Below are 18,191 nucleotides of genomic sequence, written 5' to 3' on the forward strand. Positions count from 1 at the left end.
AACCTGGGACCCGCCCCGGGGCCATCCTAGCTCCGATCTCTGGGTTGAACACGCGGTCAGGATGGCGTGGATGTCAGCTGTCTGTCCTAGGTGGCCGCTCTGGGGGGCGGGCAGGTGAACCTGCACCGCAGACCCCCGTGCCCTCTGCGGGGGGCCACTATTCAGATCCTGTCTCCTTGGGGTGGCTTTTGGATTTGAAAGGTGCCCTCTTCCCACGGGGGCAGGGTGGGGTGCGGATCTCAGCATGGGAGGGGGACGTCTGCCCAGAAACTGTGAACTCCGCTGGGCTTTGGCTCCGTTGTGCACCCGCGCAGGTGGTGTGGGGTCACTCAAAGGTCACAGCTTTCTCCTGCCCCCGCAGGCACGAGGGTCGTGGTGCTTTCTCCTCCACTGCCAACCAGACTCTCTCCGCAGCCCACGACCCCCCAGGCCCTGGCCCCACTCTTTCCTGCACCTGAGGATGCGCAGAGCCAGGCTCGACTGCCCTCCAAACCCCCAGAAACTCCTGGTTACTCCAGAGCCCCCACAACCCCCCCCCGGAACTTCTCCGTTTCCCCAGAACCCGTGTAAAACCCGGCGGCCCTCCCCCGCGCAGGGGTACGCCGGGGCGCAGGTCCGGAGGCCCGGGTTGTCGGGCGGAGCCCTCGCCCGATTGGCTGCGGCCTCGATACTTTGTTGCGACCACGCCTCCTCCCGGGAGGTGTGGGCAGAGCACGTGCGGCGAGCGCGGAAGCGGGGCACTGCGAGCAGCAGGGCGGGTGCCTCTGGGCAGGAATCTCGCCCTTTGCTGCGGAGCAGCGCACCCCGAAAGGTACCGGAGCGGGGGGTGGGGCAAGCCAGGCCGAGGGGTGCCCGGGTCAGGGCGCCCGGTAGAGCCACCTACCCCGGGTCTCCGCCATCCCTGCCTGGGGGCTGGGGCCCCTCCGTGTCACCTGGGTATCCCCCCAAGAGGCCACTTCGTTCTTGAACTCCAAGGTCCCATCCGCAGAAGCCTGGCTCTTAATCTCCTGCCTGGCCTCTTTTCCTAGAGCCAGTGCTGGGGCCGAAGTTGCGGGGTTGGGGCGGGCCGCACTGGAAGAAGCCGGGGTCCTGCCAGGAGCCCTCCCCCTCCCTCCCCACCAAAGCCCTGGAACCTCGGCTCCCTTGAGGGACGCGGGATCTGGGGCCTCCTGCCCAACGCGATGGGGAGAAACGCTGGGCCTGGAGTTAGGATCTGGCGAAGGGAGAAACGCTGGGCCTGGAGTTAGGATCTGGCGAAGGGCGCTAAGTCTCAGAAGCCGTGGTATAGTTGGGAGCGTTTCCCCCTGCTGGACGGCCCCAGGCGCTGAGGAGGACCCAAGGGGCGGTGCAGGGCGGAAAGAACTAGAAACTGAGGCCAGATCCTCCGCCAGGGAGCGCGCACAGGCCTGCCCTCTGCGGTTCCGCGCGCGCGCTGATCCTTATCCCCTTGGGGAAAGCAGTTGGGTGGCGTCTGCTAAAACCACAATGCCATAGAGCACCAGCCTTTAACCTCGCTTAGGCGAGTCGTCTGTGGAGGTAAGAGGAATCGGGACCAAAGGTATCAGGGTTACTATGCTAACGAGTGTCCGGGGGTGGACAGGTGTTGAAGCAGGTCTGGCCCCTACTGTCGTGCGTTGCCTGCGGGCCCATTCCTATGGGTTAGGGAATGTGCCCGGTAGTGGCCAGATTGAGTCATGGCATAAGTAGTCTCTCTTTTGATAAAAACTGCTGTATGTATACATAGTCAGATTTTTATAAAAAAAATTCATAAAGCCCTCGGATCCAACTTGCCATAGCTTACCTCTATGTGTGTGTGTGGGGGGCAGTGCAGAGTGGATGGACCAGGCATAGGGTGGCCCAGAAAATGGTTCATTCTTTTGTATGTATTTTTTGAAAGTGCAGGATTAGGGCAGTCTTTAAAATTTTGTGTTTTTCAAATATGTTTATTTTCAAGATCATAGTAGTCAAAAGCAGATGGTGCTAGTCCTGCTCCCGCAGGCCCTGGGGCTCCTCTTTGCAGGAATGTCCCCAACGTCTGCCAAGCCCTTAGCTCAGGGAACGCCCCACTGCTCTGAGAGGCCTCGGCATCCGTGGGCTGGACGCAGGGGAAATCTAATGACCCCAATACACAGGGCCGCTGGCCTGATGGAGCCCAGAGGAGTGAAACACAACACGATTACCTTGTATGTGTAAGACTGGGGCAAACAGAGAGGAGGAGACATGGGAGGACCAGGCTGGGACCTGTGGATGGGACACAGACAAAAGGGTCACAGGAATGAGATGAACCATCGTAGTGACAGCACCGGGCACACAAATGAGGACTGAAATAGGAAACTGGAGCAGGCACCGATGCCCCTTTGTCTTTTCTCAGAGCGCTCCTGCCACCATGTTACAAATGCCTGTGGCAAGAGGGGCCTTGCCGAGGTGTGGATGTACGTGTAGTCAGCCCGCAGGCAGTGCCGGCCGTTGTCATGGCTGATGTCTTGTTTGCAGAGGCCCGGAAACCGACACAGGATGCAGAGCTTCCTGAGGCTGCTGAGGGAGAGTGGGGGCACTGGGCCCCCCTTGGAGGGGCTGGTGACTCTTGCAGGCAGACTGTGCCGCGACCTCCAGGATGACCCAGCCCAGGTGCAGCCCTTGGTCACTGCTGTGTTGGACAGTCCCCTCCGCCTGCACCTCCTGGACAATGCGGATGTGGCCCTCGTGTGTGCCCGAGCGCTGGCCCAGCAGGACCAGCACCAGGCTGCCTGCCGCGTCCTGGAGGTAAGACCCGTCTCGGGGCCGGGGGAGGAGAGCCACAGCAGCCACCACCGTCTCCAAACCAGTGGAAGCGCCTACAGGTCGACAAGAACCTGGGGAGAGACATTCTAGAAACCAAGCCAGGATGGTCCACTCTCTGTGCAGAGTTCTAACTACCTTAATAATTGGAGGCCAAACGGTCTGTTTGTGAGCTCCATTTTGAGTGGTGGTCCTGGCTTGGAGAGTTGGGATCCCAGTGGGTAAGACAGTCGCACAGACCGGGGACCTCAGTCCCTTAGCTGCAGGCCCGTGGCTGTGCACGCAAACTGAAAGTATGGTCGTCACTCATCGGGTGGTACTTGGGTGCACAACTCCTCTGGCAGCAACGGGACGTGAAGCCGTTACGGTCTGTAGCCACTTAATGTGACCACAGGACATTCTGCTACCTAAATACTGGTACGTTGGGTTACAGCATCCATCACATAGGACATGCCTGCATTATTTCCTAAACTCTGAGAAATTCTGAATTCCAAAATATGTTTGGCTAAAAGGGTTTCAAAGAAGGGGTGTGAGGTCCTATTTTTCCTCTTTCACCCCATCATACAGCTCATGCAGAATTCATGCTGAATTTATTTTCAAGATAGTTTTTTTTTTTAAAGATTTGTTTATTTTTCAAGATTTTATTTATTTATTTGAGAGGGAGCATGAGCAGGGGGAGGAGCAGAGGGAGAGGGAGAAGCAGACTCCCCGCTGAGCAGGGAGCCCATGTGCGACTCGATCCCAGGACGCTGGGGTCATGACCTGAGCCGAAGGCAGACGCTTCACCGATGGAGCTGCCCTGGCACCCCGAGATACTCTGTTCTTTCCAGTTCTTTCAGTTTCCACGCCCTTCGCCACAGGCTGCATAGTGCCCTCGTGTCCCCTTGGTTTGTTCTTCACGTAGCCGCCGGAGAGCTTGCAGGCACCGATGAGCCACAGTGAGCCCCGAGCCCGCGTTCTGCGCTTGCCTGTGCCCCGCTCTCCCCGTCAGCCTCTCCACGAGCTTTCTCCGCAGTCGTCACGCTGCTTCCGTGCTGTTCAGACAATCCCGAGGCCTCAGGACCTCAGCACGTGCTGCTCCCTCTGCCGGCGGCTGGAGCCCGGCTGCTTGTGTGGCTGCTGCCTTTCCTCCTCGCTGGTTTCTGCTGTAAATGTCTCCCCAGCTTGGCGGTGCCCCCTTTATCGTGCAGCGTAGAGTCTGGTTCCCCCTGCGGCTCCTTCCTCGGGTCTTTGTTCCGTGGTACTGTGGCCCATGAGGGAGGCCCCCCTCGGTTGTGCTTACGTAGCAGCTGTGAGTCAGCGGGGCTCCGTGTTTCACGTCCATCAAAGCGAACAAACAAGGGGAGACATGGGTCGTGGTGCCCTGTCGAAGCACTTGGTGGTGAAACGTGTGAATGACACTGGTGATGGAAAACCCCCGGAGAGGGGATGTAAACTCGGTCTGGACGGCCCTCAGCGTCTCTGAGGAGCTGGCATGTAGGGGAGACCTGAAAGAGACGGCGGGGACGGCACACCAAGGAGGGGCACTTCCTGCCCAGGGCCACGTCCTGCGGGGGGCACGTTTCCCTGACAGCTGTGCCCTAGGCTGATGGCTGCATCCTGGCAGCCGACTGGAAGTCACAGCCTGGCAAAATGGGCTTTTTCCGCTCTGTGGAGAGAAGGCTGGATGACTGTCGGCACCTCCCTTGCCAAGATGATGCTGAGAACATTGGGGTTAAATGCGGGAACCACACGCCGACCACAGGGCTGTGTCAAGGGGAGGCCAGCACTGGGCATCCTTGGCCATCTCTGGAGTCTGGTCGTGTGAACAGGTCATGCTGGATTGGTGAGCTTGGTGGGGCGCAGACGAGAACCACCTCATTCCTCTCGGCTCAGAATGCACTCCCTGAGCATGCGAGGGGCAGCCCTGCTGGGTGGGAGAGGAAGGTCTTTCATGCAAGTTGGGGGTCAGCCCTTGGACCCTCAAGTCTGATCAGGTGCCTCTAACTGTGGCTCTCCCTCTCATGTGTTGTGTGGCCCCGGGCCATCGTTTGCCTTCCCCTCGCCTCGTGCTCCCCGTCTGTAAGGAGTGGCGGACAGCTGCTTTGTGTGTGCAGGGGGCGGGGACTGACAGGACCTTGCCCAGGCCCTCAGCCAGCAGCTCCTCCTGCAGGTTGGGTCAGGTTGGAGGGCAGTGCTCTGGGGGCAGCCGGGCCTCAGCAGGCTTTTCTCTACAGGGATGCCAGGTGCCCGGAGGCAGCCAGGAGCTGGTCCAGCTCTGGAACGACCTTCACTACCATCTGGTCATGAAGCGGCTGGGCGTGGCCACGCTCACCCCAGTGCAGAAGTTCCGCTGCAGAAAGAGGTACACCGCTGGCCTTTATTTGTGCATGCTCCCCATGACTCCTGGGGGTGTTTCATCTAAAACCACAGAGGGGCTGAGGTGAAGCAGAGACAGGAGGTGAATGTAGGAAAAGTCACAAGAAGTAGTAATCGTCAAAAGGTAACAGGCTCTGCGACAGCCAGTGTGCCCAGCACTGAGCCACCCTCTCCACCTGCTCAGCCGGCCACGGGGGTGCACCCCTACTTACGCCTGCAGGGTGAGAAGGGCCACTGCCTTTCCGTGAGGGCTCTGAAGGCTCTGCAGGGAAGGAGGCAGCCAGTGGACATCCCGACCTCACTCTCTTCCTCTTGTCTTCTCCTCCCGTGGGAGATGCCCAGCACATGTGCCTTTAGTCATCTGATTCCCACAGACAGGCTCTGCAGGTGCCACGGGCCGGGGTCTTCAGCACCACCCCTCAGGGCTGCGGGACCTTTCAAAGAGAGGTAAAGATGAGAGTGATGGAGGCGTCAGACAAGATGCATGGGGTGCTTAGGAGATCCTGGCACATGAGGGATGCTGGGTCGCGTTAATAGTAATTACCACCACCGCCGTTATCAGCACTAAGGAAACATTACAACTGCTAATTACTATTGTTCCTTCATTACCACTTATGGATGAGGAAACTGAGGCACAGAAAGGTCAGAACTTGCCCAAGCTTTCACAGGAGAGAGATGCAAAGCTGGGATTCCAGGCTAGACACTGAGACTGTAGAGCCTTTCTTCATCCTGGGTGTTGCCCCCTGACCAGGAAGGGCTGATGTCCTCTGAGTTCCTGGCAGCCCAAGTAATGGGATTTTTGCACCATGGGGCCTGGTAACCAGAAGAAGCAATGGATTCTTTCTGGATCCACGGTGTCTGTCAAAGAATGAGATATGTCCCCAAAGCCCAGTAGTTCAGCCTTATGGTCTTCGGGAATGGGATCCTTTCCCTCCATATAGTTGCCGATGGCCTGCCAGAGTACAGTTCAGTAAATGATTTGGGGATCAGTATGCACTGTTTGTAAAGAGGCCCCTGATGGCTGGGTGCTGTTGGAGTTGCTGGGGATATAGCCTGAGCCCTACTCTCCTGGAGCTGACACTTGGTGCAGACAAGGGACAGTAGAGAGGACACAAAGTAGATTCCATCGTTCTGAGCGGGAGTACTAGACACAGAATGTTCTTAGTAGAGGACTGTGCCACCTTCGTTCTTTGTTTTGGGGTGGAGGGTGCTGGACAGGCTCCTCTAAGCCTTGGCAGAGGAGGCCTGAATGTGGGGATGGCAGCCCTCGGAGGTGTAAGGATGGGGTGGTAGTGGAGTTAGAGCGATGGTTGGTCCACCAGCTGAGGGTGGTGGTTTCTCCTAGAGGGGTGTCACCCAAGGGTGGGTTGGCATAGGAGCAGAGGCAGGAGGCTCTCGGGAGTCTCTGGGTGTGTCAGGACAGATTTTGGAGGATTTGCTGAGGAGCTGGATGTGTTGGAGGAGGTAAAGAGAGAATAAAGCCAGCCTGCTGGGCTCTTGGCCTGACTGGCTGGAACATGGTGGTTTCTCACTGAGATGCACAGAGCTGGGGCCTGGGGGAAGATGGGGAGAGTGAAGGATGAAGCTCCATTTGGGATGTGGCATGTGTGGGACGCATTTTTGACATCCACAGTGGTTTGTTTAGTTGGCCTTTGAGTATCTTGGGTGTTCCCCGCTGGTACCATTTGTGTCCTTTTGTTAAAATCCATGTGGATACCCAGCAAAGTGAGTAGCGTGACCGACCTCAGTCTCCTCGTCACCCGCTCTCTATAGCTCTGGGCCACTGGTCGGTGAGCGGTCCCAGAGAGCACGGTGAGGGGTGCAGGTGAACACGGGCGGATGCTGGGCCCCTCGGTCCTTCCGAGGAGGGACTCGGCAGCACGAGCTTGGAGAGGAGGAGCAGCCGGCGAGAGGAGAGGACGCGTGGGGGTGCACAGTGCGAGCCCACGAGGTGCAAGCGGGAGGAGCGTCTGTAGCCCCGTCCTCACTGTCCTTATCCAGGAACCCACCACCGCCCTCCCTCTGCCCCGACGGCCTGAAGAGCCGGAACTTTCCCAGAGAGGTTCGCCAGAAGCTGCACGACTTCGCCTCTGCCGTGAGCACCAACCCCAGCAAGGCCGAGAGGGTAAGAGCCGAGGAGGCGGAGGCCAGGCCGCCCTCCCCTTCGCTGCCCCCCCACCTCAGGGAACCCCCACCCTTGTGGCTCCCCCCGCCTCCCGGGCCTTCCGCGGGGCCCTCTGCTGGGGCGCCGGGGGCTTCTGGCCCTCTGAGCCTCCCTGGGGGACAGGAGCTCACTGGCCGGCAGCTCCGGACCGTCCAGCCTGCGCACGTGGAGGGTCAGTGCCCTCCCGCCGCGCTTCCGGGCACGGGATGCGGGGGTGAGGCGACGGCGGTCACGGAGCTTCCCGCGGCGGGGAGGCAGGCGTTCGCAGAGCTCCGTGCCTGTTGAGGCCGGCGGGCGCCCTCGGCAGCGCGTCCCGGAAGCCGAAGGGACTGGGCAAGGCGCCGCCCGAGAGAGTCGGGACTTGTTCTCTTCCCTGCTTCAAAGCTCTGTCCAATCGGCGGGAGCTCCCCTGTGTTAGCTCCACCTACTTGTCGCCGTCATCCAATCGACAGGGCGTTCCCGAGTGGGGGCTTGCCCAGTCAGCGGGGCGTTCCCCGTGCTTGCTCCACCCACCGCGTTCCCTGACCGATCGGCAGGGCTTTCCCAGCGATACCCGCGCCGGCTCTGCGGGCTGGCTTCCGGCGCTCGCGGACCTGTGGAACCTCGGCCGACGGCCTGTGCCGCGCGCCGGCTCCCTGCGTGGGTCCCAGGCCCCCGCTGCCTCCCGCCGGGCCGTGGCGCCGCTCGGGCCCTCCCGGTGTCTGGGTTCGTCCGGCTGCGGCTCCGCGAAGGAGCGAGGCCGGGGCGGAGGGCGTCCCGCCTCGGAGGCCGCGCCGGGCGGGGGGCGGGAGGCGGGAGGCGGGACCCGGCACCCGGCACCCGGCCCTTCGGGTCGCCCTGGGCCCGGGGGCGGTGCTGGAGGCTGTGCTGTTTGGGGGCAGGAGAACCTGGCCTTGGAGATGAGCCTGAGCGCGGAGCAGGTGTACAACTGGTTCGCCAACTACCGGCGGCGCAGAAGGGCCCTTCTCCAGCGTCGTCCGCCAGCTCCGGAGGACGCGGCGGTGGACCTCCGCGTGAGGGAGACGGCTCCGGAGCCCCCGCAGCCCCCGGGCCAGCCCCGCCTTGGCCCCGGGGGTGCGGCCCGGCCTCAGTGGCCAGGTGAGAGGCTCCCGCGCGCCACGCTCTGCCCGGCACGCTTTTCTAGGGCTAGGCCTAGTGAGCGCCGCTCTGTTCCGGGGGCGGGCCCTCCACGCCCAGTCTGCCCTTAGAGGACGTCCTCTTGTGTGAGTGAGACCCTCGGAGCCGGGGTCGGGGTGGGCTGCAGTGGGCGTGAGTGAGGCTGCAGCCGCTGTTTTACACGTAGAGGTTACTGTGTCCGGGGTCGGGAGTCCGTGAGCAGACCCGAAGCGAGCCAGCCGGCCTGGGGGCGGGCTCCCGGGTTTGCAGTGACGCACTGGCTTCACAGGAGACATGTGAGCGGCGCACGAAGGACACTAATGATGCAGTAGTAGCACCCTTTGCCCGCAGGCAGGGCTGCTCCTAACCCGCTGGGAAGGAGGCTGGGACGCAGAGCTCCAGCAAGCCTCCCCACCACCTGACTGACCTTCAGCAGGACCGGAGGAAGATGGACCTGCACAGTCCGGGGAGACCACTCAAGGGCCATGGGAGTCGCTGGCTCTGGCCCCAGACTTTTCTGGAGATGAGACTCTGCCAAAGCCATTGCCTCCCAGGTACTGCCATCAGCACAGCCCGTGGGACCATCTCCGTATTTACTTTCCCCATCCCGAGTGGGTGAGCGGGCCTGGAGCACACATGTGGATGTTGGGGCTGACAGTGGGACCACGTCAGTGATCGCTGAGAGCAGAGCCCTCCGTGATTCTAGGGTGGGGAAGCCGCTGGTAAGGAGCCCATGTCAGGGACCCCCCACTTGCTCCTTGGAGCCTGGCTCGTAGCCCGACTCATGTATATGTTGGAGAAGGGGGAAAACAGGGTTGGAAGGAAGCACATGCTGGCTTACTTTACAAAGCCAAACCCTAGCTGTTGTTTCTTTCTTACTGTATTTTGTAGTGTTTGTATGTCGTTGAGTCCGTGACAGGTCATAGTTCTTGGATTCCTGATTATGCTCTAGGCGCTGTCCAAGCCTGGTCCCTCACCTAGGATGAGGCATGAACCTGGTGTAAGGGTAAGGAGAGTGCTGGCCATCAGCAGGACTAGGTCTGAGAGAGGGGCCAGGTTCTCCCTTGTGTAACCATCAAGCCGTGGACACTTTTTCCATCTACCGTTGTGACATCGGCATCTCTCATAACCCTCCCTGTCTGCCCTTCCCGTGAAGACTGACAGTGCCCAGGTGTGTGAACTTAGGCAGGTTCCTGTGAGCTCTCAGTGCCGTGCGTTTCTCATCTGCGAGATGGGGAGGGGTATGATGCAGGTGGTTGCAGAAATGACAGGGCTAGGGGAGGGGATCACAGAAGCCCGGGAGCACCGTCTGAGACACACCGAGTGTGCAGTATCGAGTCTTTAAATTATTACCAGCTGCTGCCTGATGTTCTGTAAGATCAGCCACTGTCATTCATCCCCTGCTAGGGTCTTGCTAGTCATTCCCTGCTTTAGGTATTGTGGAACAGTGCTTCATTGAAGGTCCTTTTAAATCAGCAGCTAATGAGTCTTAGTATTTTTTTAACTGTTGTGGAACCCTTGCAGCCACTGGTAGAACAGTGAAATCAGTGTGATTAGGGTCACGGTGGGCCAGAAAGCCGTCAGTGGTTGAGCTGAGTTGGGAACCTGGATTCCCAAATGGGGCTGGAGTTTCCTCCCAGGCCTCTCTTCCCTGGCCTGAGGGAGTCTCTGCCCTCCAAGGGACGGTGTTTGCTGTCTTCCCCAGGTCTCTGCAGGGCAGTGAGATGTACCAGGAGGGTCCTGGCCGAAGCCCTGCCACTCTCCCCCACATCTGCCCAGGCCTTGGCCTCTGCCCTCTGACTGCTGGCAGTGACATGCTGGACTCTTCCCTGGCTGCCCCTGAGTCATGGCTGATGTCCCTTGCACTGGCGTCCTCCAAGGAAGTTTCCTTCCAGACTGGGCAGCTGGTCCATGGGCATGGGCTGGACCTCACGATGCGGCCTGCAGATGCCACTGTGGCTGTGTCCATCACTGCCCTCGGTGAGCCCAGCTCCACAGGTGGGTCCATTCCAGACAGATCGTGCTCTTCTGCACGGGATGCCACAACTAGTCAGGTCTCATTTGAGGGGGTGTGGGAAGGGGCAGCACTCTCCCGCTTTTCTAGTTGCAAAGTAAAATGTACATACGACTAAAAGTAGGACGGTGAGGAAAGGGTTAAAATGAAAGGAGACAGCTGCCACCCTGCACTCCCATTGCCGTCCACCCTGCACTCTGTCACCACGTGCTGCAGCAGAAGACAGGTCACCGCATCTCATGATCTAAGTATCATTTCCTTAGTTTCATGTTAGTTATCGTGTAGCTGTAACTGCCTGTAGAGAGTATGTGTTTAGATACATGTTTGTCTACCAGATTCAAAAGCATCTTGTCACACTTCGCCTTATATGGAGGCAGTTGGCACCGTCAGTTTACCCATCACCTAAATTTCTTAGTCTTCTGTGTTTCTATCTTTACTTTCTTGGGGTTTCTAATTGTCTTCCCTTTTTTTAGATTACCTGTTTTTGTCACACATGTAACTTCTCCCATTTTTCTAAGTGTCTTCTCTGAAGACCAGTGGCTGGGAGGCCTCCTTTCTGTTTCCACCCAAGTGATGTTTCCCTAGACCTGGGGTGGAGTCACCACCCCAAGAACGCTCCTTTCATTGCCTCCCGGGTTTGGGTCAGTGTTTCCTGAGTTGTAGGTCTTGTCCTGTCTTCACTGACTTCCTTGTTATGTTTGAGAACGTCTTCACTGTGCAAGAAAGGGGGCTTGTGAGATAAGTTTGCTGATTCCTTACGTGCTGTGAAGTTATCCTTAACCTGCTTTCAGATTTGATGAATAAATTGGCAGGGACAGAATTTTGAGTTTAAATACTCTCCCATAGGTATCTGCAGATACAGTCATATCATTGTTTGTAGCATCTGATGTTCGTGTCACTTGTTGGCTTCTGTGCAGATCACATATTGTTCCTTTCTTGGGATTTTTGTTTGCTTGCTTTAAGTCTGGGTGTTTGGAAATTTCACAGTGATGGTGTGAGGTGTGTCTCTTTAATCCACTTTCCTATTAAGCCTTTTGATTTAAAGAACAGGTAACAATGTATCCTGTAAGGTTTGGGTATTTTTTGGATAATATTCCTTGATAATTTTCCTCCTCCATGTTCTTCATTCTCTTTAGAGCACAAATCTTACCGGGATTTTGGAAATCTGGGCCAGTCTCCCCAAGTGATTACCTTTTTCTTACGTTTCTTTTCTTTTTTATTGTATATGCTTTGGGGGTGTTAGAGTCTGTCTTTCAAAACTCCTAATTTGATAGTTATGCTTTAAGAGAATTCCAGGCTCTTTTTTTATTTGAATTTTCCTTTAGTCAGGGGTTGTGTTACTTTTTTTTAGGTGCAGTGTCTTTTTTTTTTTTCCTGAGTATTCAAAATATAAAGTTTCAAAATTATGCTTTGTTGTCTGAAGGCGGGAATATTGGGGCTGTGGATTCTGACCCTTCCTTGAGTAGAGAAAGGTGATGGGCCAGAAAGAGGAGGAGCCCTGGAGACTCCTTGCTCTGGATGCAGCTTTTCAGTTTGATCATATCGGTCCTTCATTTGTCCACATCTTCCACTGTGGGAGATCTACGTTTGCCCATCCCATATTTACCGCCAAGGCTGGAGTGGGGTGGTCACTGGCTGTATTCACATGGGGGCGAGGGGAGCTGGTGTTCACACCAGGTCCAGCACAGGTGAGAGGTGACGATCTGTATGACTTGGTGAGCCTCCCTGCTGACTGACCGCCTGAGCACCAGGTTGTTACCCTGCTTTCCCTTCCCCTAACTTCCCTTACCCTCCCTCCCACTTTAAGATTCTCAGGACCTGATCTCAATCCCAGCTTGCTTTCAGGTGCCCTGCCAACAAAGGATCGTGCTTGTGTCCTGGGTCTGCAGAACTGGGGAGGTCTCCCTCCCACTTACTACCCCTCTCCTTATGCTCCTTTTGTTCTGGACTTTTGGCTTCTTCTCTTCCTTTTGGAGGAAGATGATGTAATCTAGTGGTCTTTTAAGTCTGAACCAGCAATGCTCAAATTAGCCCTTCAATTGTATTTAACATGCCTCATAGTGTTTCTAGAGTTCTGCAGAAAAGAGGAAACAGCAGAAAGTGGGGGTGGAATCATGTAATGATGGTCAGGGAAGTTCCTGAGGTTGGGCTGCAGGCTGGCAAGTTAGGTGGTCACTCTGGCAGACAGTGGGGGGGTGGCGGGGGGACAGTGCATGCCCAGCCCAGCTGGGCTGTTGTTTTTTCTGAGGTCAGGGAGTCTGACGCTGAGCTTACCACCGGGTAGACTTCTTACCTTCCCTCGCTCTGAAGTGTCTGCTGGCCCAGAACTGATCCAGTCTACCATGGCTTATGTGTAAGAGTGAGAGACATACGGGGATATCCTCTGCAACATTTTCTATAGGAGGAGGAGCAGGGTAAGGTAGTGCCACATCGCATCTCTGTGAAATCGTGGTGCAGCATGAGATGGAAGGTGGCAGTGGATGTGGCCCAGCCTCTGAAGAGCCAGCACGAGGCAGACCGAGAAGTTCTCACACAGCAGCAGTGGCACTGGAGGCCTGACGTCTGGGTGGATGAAGCAAAATTTGAAGTCCGCAAAACTGGACTTCACTTTTGTTTCTGGAAGCCTAAAAAGGCCATTGAGATCAATAGCTGTGACTAACTCAGTAAGGGAGATTGAGGCTTGGGGCCGGCCAGGCTGGACGCTCCTTCTCTCTGTGGAGGTCTCAGTCTTGGTGCCTGTGGGCTGTGTTCTGTCCTCCCAGCACTGGGGTGTGGAATTTGCTTCTGTGTAGGATTCGCTGACCCACCTGCTGGCAACCCCCCGAGCATGTACCTGGAGGAAGGTGCAGGCACCAGCGGCGGCCAGGCAGAACAGCAGGCCGGCGGCTTCCTGGTGACACAGCCTCCCGAATTCCTCCTAGCCCAGAGGTGAGCCACACAGAGCCATGGGTGGGGTGTTCCAGGTTTATAGACTTGGCACCTCAGATGTGCAGATCAAGTCCTTTCCTTATGGGTTTCTGGAAAATACAACATCATCCCCACCCTACATCTACTAGAAGAGGGTGGTTTTTCCCTGGGACAGAAGAACACCCAGAAATTTCAGAGCAGACACAGGTGTTGGTGTTGGGGCCTGTGCTCCCACTTTGCCTCTTCCCCAAGGTCACCCTGGATCCCAGAAGCTGCTTTTTTGGCATTTTGTTTTCACCAGATGGAGGTTCAGTTTTGTTTTTTTTTTTTTAAGATTTTTTTTATTTATTTGACAGAGATCACAAGTAGGCAGAGAGGTAGGCAGAGAGAGAGAGAGAGAGAGAGAGAGAGAGAGAGAGAAGGAAGCAGGCTCCCCGCAGGGCAGAGAGCCCGATGCGGGGCTTGATCCCAGGACCCTGGGATCATGACCTGAGCCGAAGGCAGAGGCTTTAACCCACTGAGCCACCCAGGCGCCCCTGGAGGTTCAGTTTTTAAGCAGCATCAAGATCCTGATTTTATATTCCAAACTGTAGTTTGAAAGGTGCATGAGAGAGCTGGGAGTAGCCTAGGTGCTGCAGGCTCTGGCTGTGGGGGCCAGGACGACAGGCCAGGAGAATCTGGGGGCTGAGAGGACGGATTAGAGGAGCGTGAGAAGTCAGGGGTCCTCTGTAGGACAGGGACGCTGCAGTAGGGGTTGCCAGGACTAGGTTCCCAATGTTCATAGTCTCCCCAGTCTGGGAGCTGAAGGCCAGGTGCCCAGCACGAGCAGAATTACAGGGCAGCGTGTGAGAGAGAAGGGGAGCGGTTGGTCAGGTCACAAGTTGTGCTTGCTGAAACAGCGTGAGAAAATACAGACTTTGCAGGTGGGCTCACTTTTCTGTTCATGTCCAGGAACCTGGATGGAGAAAATGCCACTGTCAGGTCCCCTCATGGCCGCTCACCCTTGCCCTCTGACGGCCCAGCCCATCCTTGCTCCGATGTGATGACCTTGAGTCATTCTCTAACAGTAGATTCATTGGGAGTCGTTAGCCTTCCGTAAAGCACCGTGTTTAGGCAATACAGATGCTGGTTTTCTGCGTGTGACTTCTGTATCTACCACGTGCCGAGCCGTGTAGATCAGCCGCTCCTGCTGCCGCCTGCAGGACCACAGATCTGCTTTCTTTAGCTGCATTTTTAAAAGTCCCATGGGAATGGAATACGGAAGTGTTAAACTTTGTGGAGGGGAGAGAGGGTCTAGCTTCTCTGACTCTGCTTGAGTGTTTGGGGATTTTACCCTGTTGCTCTGTGTATCGGTCCATTCATCTGTGTGAGTTCTGTCCCTTGATGCGGATGGACCATGGTGTTTGGATCCATCGCCTCTTGGTAGCCATCTCTGGGTTCCCAGTTTGGGGTCTCTGTGAGCACTCCTCGATGCACGTGGGTCTGCCTGTGTGCCTTCACGTCTCTGGGGTGGGTACATGCCTAGGAGTGGAATGGCTGTAGGTGCGTGTTTGTCTTTTTAGGGAACTGCCAGGCTACTGTTGTCCCGAGTGGCTACACCTGTTACCTTCCCTGCTGTCCCTGCTGCTCCCCCAATTGGATTCTGATGGCTCCCCAGGGCTGCCCCTCGACCTCTTCCTTCAGGTTTCTGTTTGTTGGTCCATCTCTGTGAGCCTCCTCAAGTGCTCTCTGCCTCACCCAAGCCACCTGCCTGGGGTGTCACACAGGTCCCTCTAGCACCGGAGGGCCCTGTGGGAGGACACTTCCTAAAGTGTGTCTTACCCCTGGAAGGGCTACTTATATGCAGAGAGCTGTCAGGTCATGTTGCTCGCAGGGTGGACCATGACCTGGTGCCCCTCGATATGGAGCTTGTCCTGACGTCTCTTTTCCAGTCTGCTGGAGTTGGCACCGGGCCCTTCCTTCTCTAGCCCTGTTTCTGCTGTGGACCTGAGCCAGCCCGTGCCCTCTAGCCAGGTGAGAGCCTACCACCAGGGACTCTCGGTGTCCCTCTTAACTTTTGGATCCTCAGGTCATACCTTTGGAGTGAGTAAACCAGGCACATGTCACAAGGGAAGGGGTGCTTCAAGGCTGGACAACAGTTGAATGGGGCCTGGGAGGTGGGTGCTGTGGGCTCGTGTTTCTTACTGAGTCCAGAGATGGGGTGTCCCGGAGTAAGGGGTGGCAGGTGGGAACGTGGAGCCAGGCAGAAGGTGCTTCCGTGTGTAATGCTGTGTTGGCTTTCCAGGTGCAGTGGCCCGACGGCCAGGCCTCCAGTGATGCCTTCTGGGGAGCCAGAATGCTTCTTGAGCTTTCAGGGGGCAGCCTGGGTTGAGATGTCCCTTTGGGGTATCCAGCCAATGCCCCCTGGGGAGCAGGTGTGGACATCGAGCGTTTCAACACATGTTGCATAGAGCTTTATTCCGACTGAAGAGAGGCCCCAGGGTTCCTTCAGGGGGTTCCAGTGGGAAGCACTGAGGCTGCGTAGCCCCCTGCCGTGTTTGCGTAGTTTGGTTGGCAGCTCACTGTATCAGAGGAAGCATTTGAGAAACGCTCTTGAGCTCAGAAGTCCAAGGGGTCTGTTTCACTCAGGCAGTGGGAGATTGTGGATTCGAGCTCCTGGGCATGTAGGTTATGGGCAGGGAAGGCCTTTCTGGAGATAAAGGAGAATGTTGCACGGCTGTCTGCCCTCCCTGCCCTATGACAAGGCCGAACTTCACCCAGCTAAGTTGGCGAGTGGGGTGTGGGCAGTGTTGTGACACTTCTCTGTCTTGGGGGTGATGTGGTTGGGACGGCTCAGGCAGGGTGGGCCAGGGTGCCTTTTCCCTGCAGGTTGGAGTTCACTGTGTTTGTAAAACAGATGTTCTGTTGAATTAAATTACAATTCAGTGTTCTGAACTCTCCCCTTTTACTGACCTGACTACATCTTGGACACCTGTCCCTGTCAGTCCTTTGCCTTTCTGTCCCTGGCTGGCATTTCGTGGCCTGAGTGTGCTTTGAGTGATGTACCGGTACCCTGCTGATTTGATTGTTTCTAATATGTCTGGTTTATAGGCAACACCACAGTGGGCATCTCTGCCCTCTGCCCTTCACCTGACTATTTTATTGTGGGAAAAGGAATTTCCCTGGTGCTAGATGCCACCATGTCCAAGCACGCAGGGCCCCAGGGGCCGAGTGTGATGTGACTCCTGATGCAGATGACTTTCTTTGTACAGGGGTGACTTTGACACTCAGGACTGTCACTGGCAGGAATAAGCCCTTAGTCCTTGCCTCACCCGTTGTATCAGTTGAAAGTTGTGTGCTGAGCAGTTCCTCTGATACATCAGGGAGCAAAGGCCGTTTAGTGCTCGCAGGTGGCTCACAGGATGGACAGGAATAAACCGGCAGTCGTGGGTGGTGGCTGAGAAGGTGGTGTGAAGCGAGGGATGGCTGAGAGCCCAGGATATGTGGTGCCTGAATGACAAGACACTGAGAGCTTCCTGAAGGGGGGCAGCTGAGTTGAGACACCTGTGCTCCCCAACCACAGCCCCCCCAGGGCTCTCAGCTGTACTCCTCTCCCCTCACCTTTACTCTGTAGACCCTGGACCCATCACATCCCTTCCTCTTCGCCACATTGGTGCTGCCCAAGCACCAGCAGTAATATGTACTTCCTTTCAGGGACACTCACTCTCATCCTGTTCCCTAGAATCAGGAATCTTTTAGTTGTCAAATACTTCTTTATTCTGAAACAGTCACAAACTTAAAAAAAGTTACAAATAGAGCACAAATTACTGAGCTGATGCCTGTACTCCGTGTGTGTGTGTTTCCTTTAGATAAGGAATTCTGCATTCCTCTAGTGCGGTCATCAGTCAGGAAGTCAGGAAGTCAGTGCTGGTCCTTCACTGCCTTCTTCCAGACCCCATGAAAGTCAGTTGTCCCAGCAACACTCTAAGTGACAAATCACATCACGTAGCCCATGCTGAGTGCTCTCGACTGTCTTACTGCCATTCAGGCCACAGCAGTGTGCTTGAATGACCTTGACACTTTGGAAGAGTACAGGCCAATTACTCTGTAGAATGTCCCCCAGAATGGCCATGTCAGACATTTTCATGTAATTTGGAAAATTCCTTTTTTGGATGGACTATCGCAGAAGTGACACGAGGCACTTACCGTGTCTTACAGATGGCACATGATTTTGGTTGTCCCATTATTGTTGGTGCTCGTTTGATCCCTTCATTAGGGTGTTTCCTGCCAACCCTCTCCGCTATAGTTACTCTGCTTGTATATTTTGGGAGGTCGTGCTTTGCAGCTGTGCAAACATGCTGTTCTTCATCAAGCTTTCCATTGACTCATGAATTTCTTTGGTGTGCTTCCATTTTCATAATTCATGAACACGTTACTAACCTAGTTCTGGCATCAGAATGGCACCAGCTTCCCTCATGTACTGTCACAAAGTCTATGCCTGTGAAGATTCACTCTTCAGCCTTATGGGCCAGTCAGCCAAGTGGTGATTTGTTTTAATTATTGGGGTATTTAACTCATCGTACATTGCCTGTCACCATGGGAAGCACGGCTCAAACTCATCCTGCCCTCAGTCATTCACAGTCTGCATGAAATATCTGCACAGTTGATAAACACTTTAGAGAGGGTTAGGGATTAACCCTGGGTTGTCAAGGCCCTTTGGCCTTCCATGGGAATGTGCAGAGCTCTGGACCTATCCCAGTCTTAGCCTTTCCCGAGCCACAGGGAGGTACCTATGTGTGAGGCAAGAGCCTCCTGAACAGGCTGTGCGAGCACCTCCTGGGTAGCTTCCTCCCCCTACCCTTTACAGATACCTGA

General features: G+C 56.0%; 1 protein-coding gene across 4 annotated transcripts; it reads left to right on the forward strand.

The window, feature by feature from the left end:
* The first annotated feature begins 2,514 nt into the window (after positions 1-2,514).
* LOC111139779 (anomalous homeobox) lies at positions 2,515-16,264 on the forward strand. 4 transcript variants are annotated; one of them, XM_022492162.1, is made up of 8 exons: positions 2,515-2,763; positions 4,995-5,122; positions 7,138-7,261; positions 8,182-8,398; positions 8,850-8,970; positions 13,242-13,358; positions 15,269-15,350; positions 15,622-16,264. In XM_022492162.1, exons 1-8 carry the CDS (start codon positions 2,515-2,517, stop codon positions 15,706-15,708), a joined length of 1,125 nt encoding a protein of 374 aa, XP_022347870.1. In that variant the 3' UTR covers positions 15,709-16,264. The 4 variants fall into 4 exon arrangements, with proteins under 4 accessions (XP_022347870.1, XP_022347872.1, XP_022347871.1 ...); XM_022492164.1 differs by lacking the exons at positions 2,515-2,763; positions 4,995-5,122; positions 7,138-7,261 and adding an exon at positions 10,122-10,414 and having other exon boundaries at positions 8,125-8,398; positions 13,223-13,358; positions 15,269-15,689; XM_022492163.1 differs by lacking the exons at positions 2,515-2,763; positions 4,995-5,122; positions 7,138-7,261; positions 15,622-16,264 and adding an exon at positions 10,122-10,414 and having other exon boundaries at positions 8,125-8,398; positions 13,223-13,358; positions 14,900-15,336.
* The last annotated feature ends 1,927 nt before the right edge of the window (positions 16,265-18,191 follow it).

The sequence above is a fragment of the Enhydra lutris genome, unplaced genomic scaffold (genome assembly GCF_002288905.1).
Source record: "Enhydra lutris kenyoni isolate GAN:26980312 unplaced genomic scaffold, ASM228890v2 scaffoldscaffold117, whole genome shotgun sequence".
Lineage (NCBI taxonomy): Eukaryota > Metazoa > Chordata > Mammalia > Carnivora > Mustelidae > Enhydra > Enhydra lutris.